This window comes from Gigantopelta aegis, chromosome 2 (assembly GCF_016097555.1).
Source record: "Gigantopelta aegis isolate Gae_Host chromosome 2, Gae_host_genome, whole genome shotgun sequence".
Taxonomy (NCBI): Eukaryota; Metazoa; Mollusca; class Gastropoda; order Neomphalida; family Peltospiridae; genus Gigantopelta; species Gigantopelta aegis.
This window is the reverse complement of record NC_054700.1, coordinates 6822462-6837262: the sequence shown is the minus strand read 5'-3', so window position 1 is coordinate 6837262 and position 14801 is coordinate 6822462. Positions and strand designations below refer to the sequence as shown.

Genomic DNA, 14801 nt, shown 5'->3' with positions numbered 1-14801 from the left:
TTCGTTAATGCAGTATAGTATACGGAATGGAACCTTGGCTTTCGAAGATGTTAGAGAGAGAGAGAGAGAGAGAGAGAGAGAGAGAGAGAGAGAGAGAGAGAGAGAGAGAGAGAGAGAGAGAGAAATAGTGTGTGTGTGTGTGTGTGTGTGTGTGTGTGTGTGTGTGTGTGTGTGTGTGAGAGAGTGTGAGAGTGTATTTTGTTGTTTCAAATATAAATACATTTTCATGTGTAGAATAATTTTGATTTCCTGACAGGATAATATTTGAATATGATCCACGTATGGGTTTTTTTAATTATGATTTATGCGTATTACCTTTAAAGCCTAATTCTCTGAACTCTTGCAACTTTACGAGTGCAATGCAAAATTAATGCAATTGTAGAATTTAAAAAACTCCACTGAAATTCAACGTTTTGTCAGAATAAATTAAGAATATATATATGGTTAAAAACAAATCAATACCTTTTTTGCAATGCCCTTTAATTAATTTGCCTTGATGGTATACCATTTCTACAGTAGTCTGTGTCATCCAAGGTTTATCTTAAAAACATCTTTGTGGTTACTTTTGTATCATTTCTTTTTCATTTGTGTTTCTCAGGATCAGAAGGTAAGTAGTACATATTTGAATATGACCCCTATGCTAACACATGAACCTGTACTCTTTTGGACATGACTCGCATAGGCAGGATAGTACATATCACGGCATTTAATACACCAGCCATGGGGCATTAGTTGGAATAGGGATAAACTCGAGTCCTTCGAGAGGATTTCTGACGTATGATGCAGTACTCATCTGTGTATGAAACACATGCTTACATATGATGCAGTACTTATTTGCGTATCAAGCACATGTTAACGTATAATGCATGTATCCATTTGTGTATGAAGAACATGCGAAAAAATGACGCAGTACTCATTTGGATATTGAACACATGCTAACGAATGACGCATTACTCATTTGAGTATGAGACACATGCTAACGTATGACGAAGTACTCATTTGGATATTGAACACATGCTAACGTATGACGCATTACTCATTTGAGTATGGGACATATGCTAACGTATGACGCAGTACTCATTTGGATATCAAGCACATGCTAATGTATGTAAGCCAGTTTTAAAGAAAAGTTTAAAATTTATTTTATTTCACGACACCACTAGAGCACATTGATTTATTTATCATCGGCTATTAGATTTCAAACATTTGGTTATTTATTACAACTTTAATTAGTCTCACACAAGATCCATTACTCTCATTAATCACAATCCTCTTGTTATTGTTATTGTTGTTGTTATTGTTGTTTTTGTTATTGTTTTGTGTTTGAATTTTGTGGGGGGGGGGGGGGGTTGTTTTATGTATCGTGTTTTTATTAACGAGAATGGGTTATATCACTATGTTATTGTCCGTTTTGTGTATGACATTCATGACATATATCAATAACAAAAATGGCTATGCTGCATTCCATCTTTACCATTTGTCACTAGCTTAGTGAAGAAGACAACACTTTTTTAATTCTAATTTTTTTTATCGTCACTGTACTACACTTAACATCTGTCTATAATGGCATGGTGCAATTAAATTTTACTTTTTCATACTCAGTGATGCCTGGAAATATGTTTCATCGCATTCTATATCCAAACTATATAACGCTTATTCTTATTTTCTGTCCATTGCTAACCCTAACATTGGAATTGAACAAATAATAGTCAGCCAGTTTTTCCACTGCAACAAAATTGCATTGCAAACAGTTCAAAACCAGTCACAGTATACAATGCCGCTGAACCGTTACAATGATTTGTTCTTTAACAACAGTTTAGCTTTGTTTATAGAAATCAATGTTTTCACAACTGTTCTATTTTTATAGGTGGATCCAAGGGAAGTTGGGGGGGGGGGGGGGGGGGGGGCAAAGTAACCGTCCCTAAATATATTCAGGTGCCTCTTTTTCTGGTGGGTTTTCACGAGTTGGTCCATGTGCCCTTTTCCTCTTAGTCCCCCCAATTATTTCGTGGATCTGGCCTAGATTTTAATTTAATCTTTTTCAATTCGGAAATAATGAAACGTCTGACCTAATATAAATAACGTTTAATTATCAATGTGTGACATATTTTATTTGTAATAATATCTATAATAAGAACAAAAATAACTTCAGAGTTACGGAGTTACGATTGACTTATTATCCATTGTTAACTATTTTTTAAAACTAAATTGCATTTACCTTTCACGTTTTTGTGTACTAGGGAACCATGTATACTGATGTGCAAAAGAAAATTTGCACATAAAATTTGAATAATTTTATAAATATTGGTCCTAATAAAAAAGAACCAATTTAGAAACCACCTTACAAACACTTTGCATGTACCACGAAGTGCACTGTGATGTTTAGATGTTGAACTTCATGATACTTTCATATCCCACAATACCGTTTGTTGGTTTTCTATAATACAATCTCAAGCCTTGTAAAGTTTCATTTTGACATCAGTATATAAACAAGGAACAAAAAAAGGGTTAATGTGCATGCATTGCTGAAGTTAAATATTTAAAGGTTTTGAAGGCAAAATCAAATATTTTAAGAGAAATTTATTGTTTATTCATAAACAGACGATTTGTACAATTATAGTGTGTCCATACGAGTCTCAAACTTGAACGATTTTAACATTTTACAGTTAATTTGAGAGCATTTTATTTGGTGAAAAGAAACTTTTTCACGCAAGTATATATTGAATAACAGATTAGTGTTTTAAAGTGGCAGACGGTAGTTTTAACCCGTGGAAATGGTCACTAACTTTGGTTAATCTATAAACCTGTAACACAATACGATAACGTTACAATAGAGAGAAACAAATATCTATGACGTTAAAATGGTGATATACCTTTAAAACACAGACTAGAGCTCGTCTCCATAACCATTACTTCTCAGAAATACCGTTTTTAAAAATATAAAAAATGCAATTCACTGTATTAGAAATACTAGGATGACCAGAAACACTTTGAATATACAGAAAGGAATCTGATTACAATTATCATATCAAAAACGGCTCTAATATTGAAAATATGTTGTAGTGTTTAAAAACTAGGGTCTTTCACATTAAAATGCACACACTGTATGTTATGGAGTTTTCGATCCATACTTTAAGTGCACTTAGTTTTAGCATGTGGATTTAAACAATGTCCTTCATGCTTAATCTCCTGATAACGAAAATCTCAATTCTTGGCATGGCCGTACCTAGCCTAAATAAGTCGATTGAATGAGGTAGATCCAGACGTTTTGGGGTTGTTGTTTTTGTTTGGGGGGGGGGGGGGGGGGGGGGTTGGGGGGGGGGGGGGGGGTTGGGGGGGCCTTAGAAAAAAGGGAGTATGGACGGACTCTTGAAAAAGGCAACCAAATGAAAAATCAAAGAATAGGCGCATGAATATAATTTGGGGTTCCGATGGTTCCACCCCTGGATGCAGTTCTGCGGAGGCAGTACAAAATTAATCATGGTTCTGTAATATAAGGGTTTCTTCATAAAGAACATAAAGGACATTTTTAATGGACACTTTTTGGTACTTATATGTGGGTGCATGACCCCTTGCCCTCTTCTATTTACTGATTTCTTGATACGGACGTGCCATATCAGAAGGGGTAATTCAAGTTAAAGTAACTCATGAGCCCCCAACCCATGTAACTAACAATAAATATGATCTGGCTGAAGACACATATAGTAACTACAAAAAACGTTTGTTTTATTTAACGACATCACTTTGATTTATTAATCATCGGCTATTGGATGTCAAACATATGGTCATTTTAACACAGTCATAAAGAGGAAACCCACTAAAACAAATTTAGTAGTAGCAAGGGATCTTTTATATTTACTATACCACAGACAGAATAGCACATACCACAGCCTTTGATATACCAGTCGTGGTGCACTGGCTGGAACGAGAAATAGCCCAAATGGGCCCACCGACGAGGACCGATCCTAGATCGACCGCGCATCAGGCCACCTATAGTAACTAGAAAGAACTTGAATTTGACAATTGTGTTAAAACAGTGTCATTGTCATATTTTACAAAGGTGGTGTTAAGTCAATTTGTGTATCTTTTCAAACTGTACGGCTAGATATTCCAGTTGTGTACTGACTAACATAGATTTCTGAAGCAGACGACAGGGAAGGGGGGGGGGGGGGGGTACCTCACAACAAAAATTATCCACTGCCCCCAAATGAATGGAGAATTAATATATAACTATTCCCTCCCCTTCTTCGTTGCTAGCTTCTTCCGACAAATCTGTCAAAACACAGAACTTACAAAACGAATATCTTTAGAATAATCTACTCTTTTGCAGAACTCAAAGGCCAGGAAATGGCAGATTCGAGAAAGCGAATGGTTGACGCTGCTGCTGGTGACGATGTAGATGCCTTGGAAAAAGCAGTTCGTGAATTCATCAAATCTGGAATGAGCGACCAGGGAGATCTGACGGCAGCAAAAGAGAGATTAGTGGAGTTACATAAAAAACGTAAATATATTAATCATGCAATTACTGTATATACACAGATATTTCTATATTTCGGCCACTGACTAAAAATATAGCTATTACCCTAGTTATGAACAGAAAAATATGATATGATGATGCGATGTTAAGGTAGAAAAATTATAAATAACTTTAATAACAATATATTCAATATTATAATCTATATTATATGAATAAGAACTATTTTGTTTAAATATACTTTATTAACTAAATAATATATTAGAATAGTTTTGTAAAAACCGTTAGGTTTTTTACTTTAAAAATATTATATTAGTAGAGTTCTGTAAAAACATAACTTTTAAATCTTTTAAAATATACTTTACTAACAAAATTTTAATATTATATTAATGACATTACATAAGAAAATGAAGTAACTTTAAAATATAATATTATGTTACCAACAAAGGCATGACATATGTATAGATAGATATTGGCACAAAACGTGTTTCACCATACTGTAAAATGAATTCTATTCGTAATGGTCTAATAACGTTCATCGGAGGCATAAAATATGTATAGATAGATATTGGCACAAAACGTGTTTCACCATATTGTAAAATGAATTCTATTGGTGGTGGTCTAATAACGTTCATTGGAGGCATAAAATATGTATAGATAGATATTGGCACAAAACGTGTTTCACCATACTGTAAAATGAATTCTATTCGTGATGGTCTAATAGTAATGATAGTGTACTTCGTAGACTAGTACAGTCAACGAATATAAGAAAACAACGAAAATGTAATACATGCACTCTTATAATACAAATGTATGATACATCCTTTGTGATCCACGAATTTAAGTACCCGACAAAATGTGAATTTTAGCAAAACTTTGAAAATGTGGAACCCACGAAAATAAAGTATTTCACAACGCCCACAAATTGACTTTCTTCAGGTTTGGAAGAAGCTGCTGAGAAACGTGACCTGCAATTTTTGGACGAGTCCATTTCCAGCGCTGAAAAGTCTGTGGTGGGCATCCAGCTGGTGAACACAGAGGAGATGAAAGAAGCGCGGAGAGTCCAGAAACAGCTGAAGCGTCTGAAAAGATTCCTCCACAAAATCCTCGCCCTCAAACCCCCGACAGTGTCCGAGATACACAGTTACAAGCGTCCCAGACCCCTCATCCATGACGTCATGAAAGCGACGTACCTCTTGCTGGGGGAAAGAGAGAGAGAACTTAAAGTAAGTCTGATCAAGGAAAATAGCTATAATGTGGTCTTACATTGTAGTTATTTCAACACGAGAGAGAGAGAGAGAGAGAGAGAGAGAGAGAGAGAGAGAGAGAGAGAGAGAGAGAGAGAGACAGACAGACTTACATGAAATGGCTCAGGATATGTTCTTTGTTTAAAAGTTTCTCTAAACTGTGATGTTTTCTATTATGTCGACTTTCTCAGGGTAAACTATGTTCTCTATTTGACAGAACTGGGAATATGTGCAGTCTCTGATGAGACGTCTTGGCCAGGAGAGTCTGATTCGGCGCATCAAGGAGTTTGACGTGGTCAACATGTCTGTTCCAAGCGCTAAACGAGCAGACGGCTTGTTGAACAAGTACGAACTGTTTGACGTCAGAGAGAGCAGCGCAGGGGCGGGAACGTTTTATGTCTGGGTAAGTTACGTTTCAAATTTGTAGGCGCAGATCCAGAGCTATTTAATAGAGGAGATCCGAAACCCGTTGTTGTTTTTGAACATAGAATTTAAAAGTATTTGACATGTGGACGAGATATTGTGTATTCAGTAATACTAGTATATATTGTTTGACCAAAAATAGGAAGCGAAGCAGGCTCCTGGGCTCCCTGCTTGAATCCGCGCCTGATTTGTATCTTTTTGGGCTGAAATCAGTGTATTTCGGGAAAACAAGTACATTCAAATTAAAAAAATAAAATTTGTTCTGTTTGAGGACACTACTAGAACACATTGATTTGTTGATCATCGGCTATTGAAGGAAATGTTTTATTGAACGACGCACTCAACACATTTTATTTACGGTCGGCTAATAAAAATGTAGACATATACATGTAGTCGTAAAGAGAAAAACAGCTACATTTTCCCATTAGTAGCAAGGTTTCTTTTATATGTACCATCCCAAAGACAGTGTAGCACATACCACAGCCTTTGATATACCAGTCGTACGTGAAATACTGGCTGGAACAAGAAATAGCTCACTGACGGGAATCGATCCTAAACCGACCGCGCATCAGTGGAAGGATTTCGGGCTCGAACCCCAGTTGCTCAAACGCTGCTCAAATTCCTACACACGCGTTTGCTATCACTATATCTTCTTTGCCACTGAAATATTCGATCTAAAGACATTATATTGATATCATAAACAAGTATGTTAAAGGGAGATAACTGGAACACACTTGGGTGCAGATTTAAATGTTTCGAACCGGCCTCAGTGGTATCGTGACTAAGCCATCGGACACAAGGCTGGTAGGTACAGGGTTCGCAGCCCGATACCAGCTCCCATCCAGAGCGAGTTTTAACGACTTAATGGGTAGGTGTAATACCACTACACCCTCTTCTCTCTCATTAACCACAAACAACTAACAACTAACCCACTGTCATGGACAGACAACCCAGATAGCTGATATGTGTATCCAGGACAGCGTGCTTGAACCTTAATTGGATATCAGCACGAAAATAAGTTAAAGAGGAAGAAATGTTCGAACATTATCTGTTAAGAAATGAGTAAACTCTATTTTATTGTACAACACTACATTTGACTAACACTAACCTGCCACCTATGTTGTTTATCCCATTGTCTGTTAAGAAATGAGTAAACTCTATTGTATTGTACAACACTACATTTGACTAACACTAACCCGCCACCTATGTTGTTTATCCCAGTGTCTGTTAAGAAATGAGTAAACTCTATTTTATTGTACAACACTACATTTGACTAACACTAACCTGCCACCTATGGTGTTTATCCCATTGTCTGTTAAGAAATGAGTAAACTCTATTGTATTGTACAACACTACATTTGAATAACACTAACCTGCCACCTATGTTGTTTATCCCATTGTCTGTTAAGAAATGAGTAAACTCTATTTTATTGAACAACACTACATTTGACTAACACTAACCTGCCACCTATGTTGTTTATCCCATTGTCTGTTAAGAAATGAGTAAACTCTATTGTATTGTACAACACTACATTTGACTAACACTAACCTGCCACCTGTGTTGTTTATCCCATTGTCTGTTAAGAAATGAGTAAACTCTATTGTATTGTACAACACTACATTTGACTAACACTAAACTGTCACATATGTTGTTTATTCCATTATCTGTTAAGAAATGAGTAAACTCTATTGTATTGTACAACACTACATTTGAATAACACTAACCTGTCACATATGTTGTTTATTCCATTGTCCTACTGGGCCCGATCTCACAAAACATCGTAAGCCTATATTTGCACGTAAACGTAAATCTACGACTAAACCACAATTCGTATTACTATTATAGTTCAACAGATACAGTTTGAAGAACACGTATTTCATTTTCTTTTGTCCTTTAAATACTCCAGCTTCCGTAATGATATAAATTTCGGCGTGAAATAGACGCCAAACACGCGTAAACGCACGACCGGTAGAACCGTTGATAGCAGACGTAAACTTACGTTTACTGAAATAGGCCCCAGATGCTATTTTATGTTATAATGCATGTTGCTAACGTTCACAGTAAATATTCATAATATAGTGAACAGCAAAAGAAACGCGAATATATTCTTTAACGGGACTGTCAAAATGATCCTAAAATGTTCACTAGATATTAGCAATTTTAATAGACACAAAAACTAAAGTCGATTTAAACTGAACAATTTAAAATAAATCAAAGAAAACTAGATTAATGTTTGTTTCTTTTGTTGTTAATATATATTGGTATTTAATAATACATGCATATATTATTGTTTTTTCAGAGTAACAATATCATCAAGGAACAGAGAGAAAACAACTAACTTTGTCAACTTGTAAAATATAAAATTAATATATTTATGTATTCAGTGTTGAAACAAAAAAATGAAAACACTTTATAACAACCGTGTACAACGCATGCGTACTTACTACGCCAGTTGCACATGCTACAGCAATCTATCTGTGCTGATGAACTTTACACAAAAAATATGTTTAAATTCCACGATTAGTTTCGGTTTAGATACAAAGTTACACGTATATTCTCTATGGTATACCCGGTAAGTAGACGTTAAATTGTTAATTAGAAGGAGTAAGTTTGGACGTGGTTGATCTCGCTACTCAAGTAACGTATTTCATACATCTTCTGTGGATTTGCCATCAACTATCAACTTCGTGGCGTGGAATCGTTGTTTATCTTTTCCGGGAGACAGCTTGGTTAAGTGTTTAACCGACACTCGCCGTGTCTCGTTGTTTTTGACCTGGAATGTTTGATCTCACAATATAAAGAACACTTTATGGCACCCCGTGTGTTGCACAACCAGTTTTATGTCTGGTTTCTAGACAACATGCAGACTGACGCAGATCGACACAAACTGACGCAGGTCGACGCAGACCAGCAGATTGACACAGATTGACGCAAGTGACGCAGATCAACACAACCTTACTCAAGTTGACGCAGATGAAATGAAACGTTTATCTGGCAGATTCATCGCATATCCGATGCCGACGACTGCAACTGGATTTTCATAAATGTGTTCTTTGGTCTTCATCAGTCTCCATCAGTCTGCGTCACTCGTTGACCTGCACTATATTGCATGGCAACCAGGATTTATCCACTTGCTAAATATTTTAATTTTTTAAAATCGTATCTTATCTTATCTTATCTTATCTCATTTTATCTCATCTTAACTAAACAAATTTTTATTTAATTATTATTTTTTAAAGTTTATTTATCCGTTATTTATTTATTTATTTGTTTATTTATTTATTATTCTAAATTAATAAAATAGAGCATCAGGAAATTTAACGTTTCGAGGCTGGATTGGAAGGAAGAACGTCTGACCATATATATACCTCAAAAGAAAATCATTATCACAAACTTACACCTGTGTTTATATTATAGATACACTGTATATATAAAAACTGATATTATATATACAATATACATGTAGATACAAACGAGCTACGGGTCATCATCAAGTCTATACGTCCCGACTGAAATAATGCTCTTTTGCGAATTTTAGCGACAACAAATATTTTTCACTGTAAGCGATACTAATAACTCTTTATTACTTTGTGGTTATTACCTCGATCTGGCATATTGTACGTTTCTTAAAATTATATGTGTTATACTTAGAAAGAGTGCTTGTTCAAACCACATGATACTAAGTGAGCATCAGGCACGGATTTGGAGGGGTAGGTGGGTTAGGGTCTATGTTTGCTGTCGATCGATCAGCGTTGGTGGACTGGCGTCCTGTTCCACCTCGTACCCCACAAAGAGTACATCAATGGCCGAAATAATTACATTCTCTATAGGTCTATCAATACGTATGCCAAATGATGATGATGTTTTATATATCATCGGAAATAATCATTATTTTGAATCCACTGAGATGATGTGCATCATCGTAAGTGGTTATTGGATATTAAAACAACATATTCGATGTGCAATTTCATTGATTACAAGCCGTTAAAACCACCCAACAATGTAACATATTGGAAATTTTATGGCTCTCTCTCTCTCTCTCTCTCTCTCTCTCTCTCTCTCTCTCTCTCTATTTATATACACATACATACACCATACATACACCATACATACATACATACATACATATACATATATATATATATATATATATATATATATATATATATATATATATATATATATATGTGTGTGTGTGTGTATGTATGTATGTATGTATAGTGTATGTATGTATGGTATATATATATGAAGGGTCCACGAGTAGAACCTGTGATGTCACAATTTTAGTAGGGTAATCGGTTTGAATTTTAACGTTTAAAACTCTTTCATACGCTTTCTGACATACGCGACCGTTATCTGTCTGGACATCATAGGATATTCCCGTGGACCTTTCATATACATGTATATATTAAATTCCTCTGTGTATATATAATGATTATGATAATGAATATTGTATGAAATTGTTTTTATATTTCTACAAGCAATCTGTGATATATATATATATGTATATAGTCATTGTATTTAATTCATTACTTGCTGGTTTTATACGTCTTAACTTTGTACATAAATTTCACGATAAGTAGAATATTTGACTTCCTTGCAGACATGCTCACACGAGGAAGTGTTGGGATTGGAGTGGGCGTCACTCGAAATTGTTGTTTGATGGTTGGTCAGTGACAATAAATTTGTGTAATGCCCATGAGGTGAAATTATTGAATTTTATTTTATAGAGTGGGGGTGATTAAACACATCGCGTTCAGCCCCACGTGATGATGTCTGGACAGCACAGCGAATGTTTATCGCTGATTCGTGTCATTTTCATTGCTGACATCGGCGATGTAGTGGCTTGCCATATTAAGGCTGATATGTAACGGGTTCGCATCCCGGTATCGCCTCAAACTCAAACTGAGTTTTAACGGCGCAATGGACAAGTGTAAGGCCGCTCCATCGACTTGTTATTCCATAACCAGTAACCATTAAACATATCTCAATTGACAGCTCAGATAGCAGATAACAATACTACTACTAAATAATAATATAAGTAATATCCGAAAACTGAAAACATATTTTATTGCATAAACAACAAAAGAATTGGGCACAAGTTTGCCAACTTACTAGGCCCTCTCCTATAGACATACAATATAATGGCGACAATTACTTAATTATAATATAATAGTAATGTATACATATAAAATTTGTATAGATGTATAATAGCCATAACCGATATAATATTTCTTTGCATTATTGAAGTTAATTTGATGAACTAATTTCTTAGTATTATTATGCTGTCATACCGATTATTTTTATAGACACAGTATGGTCCTGTACAATATTTATTTGCATCATATGTGCTATTGTATTGTATTGTATTTGTATTGTAGTCAATTCCACATATTACTCCTCTACATATGCAAATCTACACAACTTTTAAATTCATCATTGTCATCATCATGGTAATAAGTACTATGTTTATTACACAGTGATCATCATCATTATAATAATATTGATTATTATTGTTATTATTATTATTATTATTATTATTATTTTATTTACAAGTACTAGTTGAAATATTATGTAAGTAGCTTTATTTGTATTTTTACACGCATCACTGACTTCTCTTCTGTGCATGTTGCTTTGGAAATAAAGTTATACTTTAAGAAACTATGAATAGCGCTAATTATTTGTTATGTAACTTGCTGATGATACGTGAATGACGTAATAGCAACGTAATGTTTAGATATATAAATATGTTGTTGAATATATGAATAAAGATACAGCTATTACTTGCTTGTTTTGCTTAGAGTGCTAGTGTACCATTTAGAGCAACGCTACTATTAGGTAATAATTAAATATATCTAACAATAAAAGAAACATATTTTATTTCGTGATAACATTATATATGTCGAGGTTGACTGTTACATACATAAATATTAACGCACTGGCACAGGGGATAATTAAATCCTTTCTGGCCTCATTAAAAGTGTATGATGCCGTTGCTGGGACTCGAACATATGGCACCGAATCGCCCGCAAATTGCAGACTAACACGATGCGTCCTGAGCTATCCAGATACCTTATTATTATAATACGACATCAACATTTTAAAAAAAGAAGAAAGAAATATTTTATTTAACGACGCACTCAACACATTTTATTTACGGTTATATGGCGTCAGACATATGGCTAAGGACCACACATAATTTTAGAGGAAACCCGCTGCACCACTACATGGGCTACTCTTTCCGATTAGCAGCAAGGGATCTTTTATTTGCGCTTCCCACAGGCAGGATAGCACAAACCATGGCCTTGTTTACACCTACCCATTGAGCCTTGCGGAGCACTCACTCAGGGTTTGGAGTCTGTATCTGGATTAAAAATCCCATGCCTCGACTGGGATCCGAACCCAGTACCTACCAGCCTGTAGACCGATGGCCTAACCACTACGTCACCGAGGCCGGTTCAACATTTAAATTAACGCAACTACTGCCCAGCGACAATTCAAAACAGCTAATTAAATTATGTAAATACTTGACCACTGCTACCACTTATAGAACAAACAACATTAATACACGGCGTGTGTTCTTTTATTGTATATTATTACTATTGACTTTTATCGATTCTAATCCGTTGCTAATTATCGTTCCCCGCAATATGCACGTCATATTATTTTATTTATAAATATGTATGTACATACATTGTATGTATGTATTGATGTATGAATATTTATATATTGTATGTATGTCAAGGTTGACTATTACATACATAGATATTAACACACTGGCGCAGGGGATAATTAAATCCTTTCTGGCCTCACAAATTGTCCCATGCCGTTGCTGGGACTCGAACCTGTGGCACCGATTCGCCCGCAAATTGCAAGACTAACCACGATACGCTCTGAGCTATCGAAGCTTCCATAAAAAGGAAGTTCTTTAACTCAACCATATGCATGGGGACTACAATCTACGCGGTCGATCCCGCTTACGTGCATGAAACAGTGGGCAGACCTGGCACTGGCTAGTATGTATTGATGTATGAATATCTATATATTGTATGTATGTCGAGGTTGACTATTACATACATAGATATTAACACACTGGCGCAGGGGATAATTAAATCCTTTCTGGCCTCACAAATTGTCCCATGCCGTTGCTGGGACTCGAACCTGTGGCACCGATTCGCCCGCAAATTGCAAGACTAACCACGATACGCTCTGAGCTATCGAAGCTTCCATAAAAAGGAAGTTCTTTAACTCAACCATATGCATGGGGACTACAATCTACGCGGTCGATCCCGCTTACGTGCATGAAACAGTGGGCAGACCTGGCACTGGCTAATATGTATTGATGTATGAATATCTATATATTGTATGTATGTCGAGGTTGACTATTACATACATAGATATTAACGCACTGGTGCAGGGGATAATTAAATCCTTTCTGGCCTCACAAATTGTCCCATGCCGTTGCTGGGACTCGAACCTGTGGCACCGATTCGCCCGCAAATTGCAAGACTAACCATGATACGCTCTGAGCTATCGAAGCTTCCATAAAAAGGAAGTTCTTTAACTCAACCATATGCATGGGGACTACAATCTACGCGGTATATATGTATGTATGTATGTATGTATGTTTGTATGTATGTATGTATGTATGTATGTATGTATGTATGTAATTCTTGACATGGAGAATAATGGTTAAAAATAAATAAATATCTTTTTTGCAATGTTCCTGTAATTCAGTTGCCTTGGTGGTATACCAATTCTACAGTAGTCTTATTGGATATCTTTTAAATAGTTTACATTTTTGTAGAATTGAAAGACGACGATATGGAATATTTGACAAAACAAATGGTTAAAGCTACTGCTGATGATGATATAGACGTTTTATAAAAAGCAGTTCGCGATTTCATAAAAGCTGGACTGAGCGACCAGGGAGATTTGACGGCAGCAGAAGCGAGAGTAGTGGAGTTGCATAAAAAACAAGGAATATATACATATATATTTCATATAAAAACCACTAGTGACGAATCCTTTATATATAAGTGTATATGTATCCTATAAATATACATTACCAAGAAAACAATATTGCATTACTAGTGTGTAAAGTTACATAAAAAGTAAATAACTTTTAAAAAAAGTAACAATATATGATATTAGTGGAGTTGCATAAGAAACGTAAGTACATATATATCCTTTAAATATATACAAAACTAATATAGTTACATAAAAACGTAAATACAAAGTACATATATATCATAAACATAATATACATTACTAACAAATCAATAATATATTAGTTACATAAAAACGTAAATGAGTTTGTAAGCCACTTTAAAAGGTTTTTTGCAAAATAAAATATTATTAAAATTACAATTTACATGTTCGTGTTTAGGATATGAATATCTCTATAACTGACCATTGTAATGTTTTTTAGTATGTCACTACCGAATGTTGTCAAACATAATTTCGCACGTACGAATTTATAATTTTTCGGACGGCCACACGTAATTTCAAATAGTTCAGCCAAAGGTAATTCTAAATGTATTTATCTGCATAATGCTTTATATTTATAACATGTTACATTAAGATTGTGTTTTACAGGAAAACAGGGATATAACATAATATAACAGATGTTTAACGACACCTCAGCACGAAAAAGA

The 14801-nt window shown here is 35.2% G+C and overlaps 1 protein-coding gene across 3 annotated transcripts in view; it reads left to right on the top strand.

Moving 5' to 3' along the window:
* Nucleotides 1-10246, top strand: part of LOC121380649 (hillarin-like) — a 28049-nt gene extending 17803 nt beyond the window's left edge. For 2 of the 3 annotated variants that reach the window (XM_041509587.1, XM_041509578.1), the window contains exons 7-11: nt 599-607; nt 4331-4501; nt 5414-5700; nt 5939-6124; nt 8444-10246. In XM_041509587.1, the coding sequence (XP_041365521.1) occupies nt 599-607; nt 4331-4501; nt 5414-5700; nt 5939-6124; nt 8444-8482 (692 nt within the window). In that variant the 3' untranslated portion in view covers nt 8483-10246. The remainder of the gene's footprint in view (nt 1-598; nt 608-4330; nt 4502-5413; nt 5701-5938; nt 6125-8443) is intronic. The other variant, XM_041509593.1, reaches the window with a different exon arrangement.
* Nucleotides 10247-14801: the final 4555 nt, after the last annotated feature.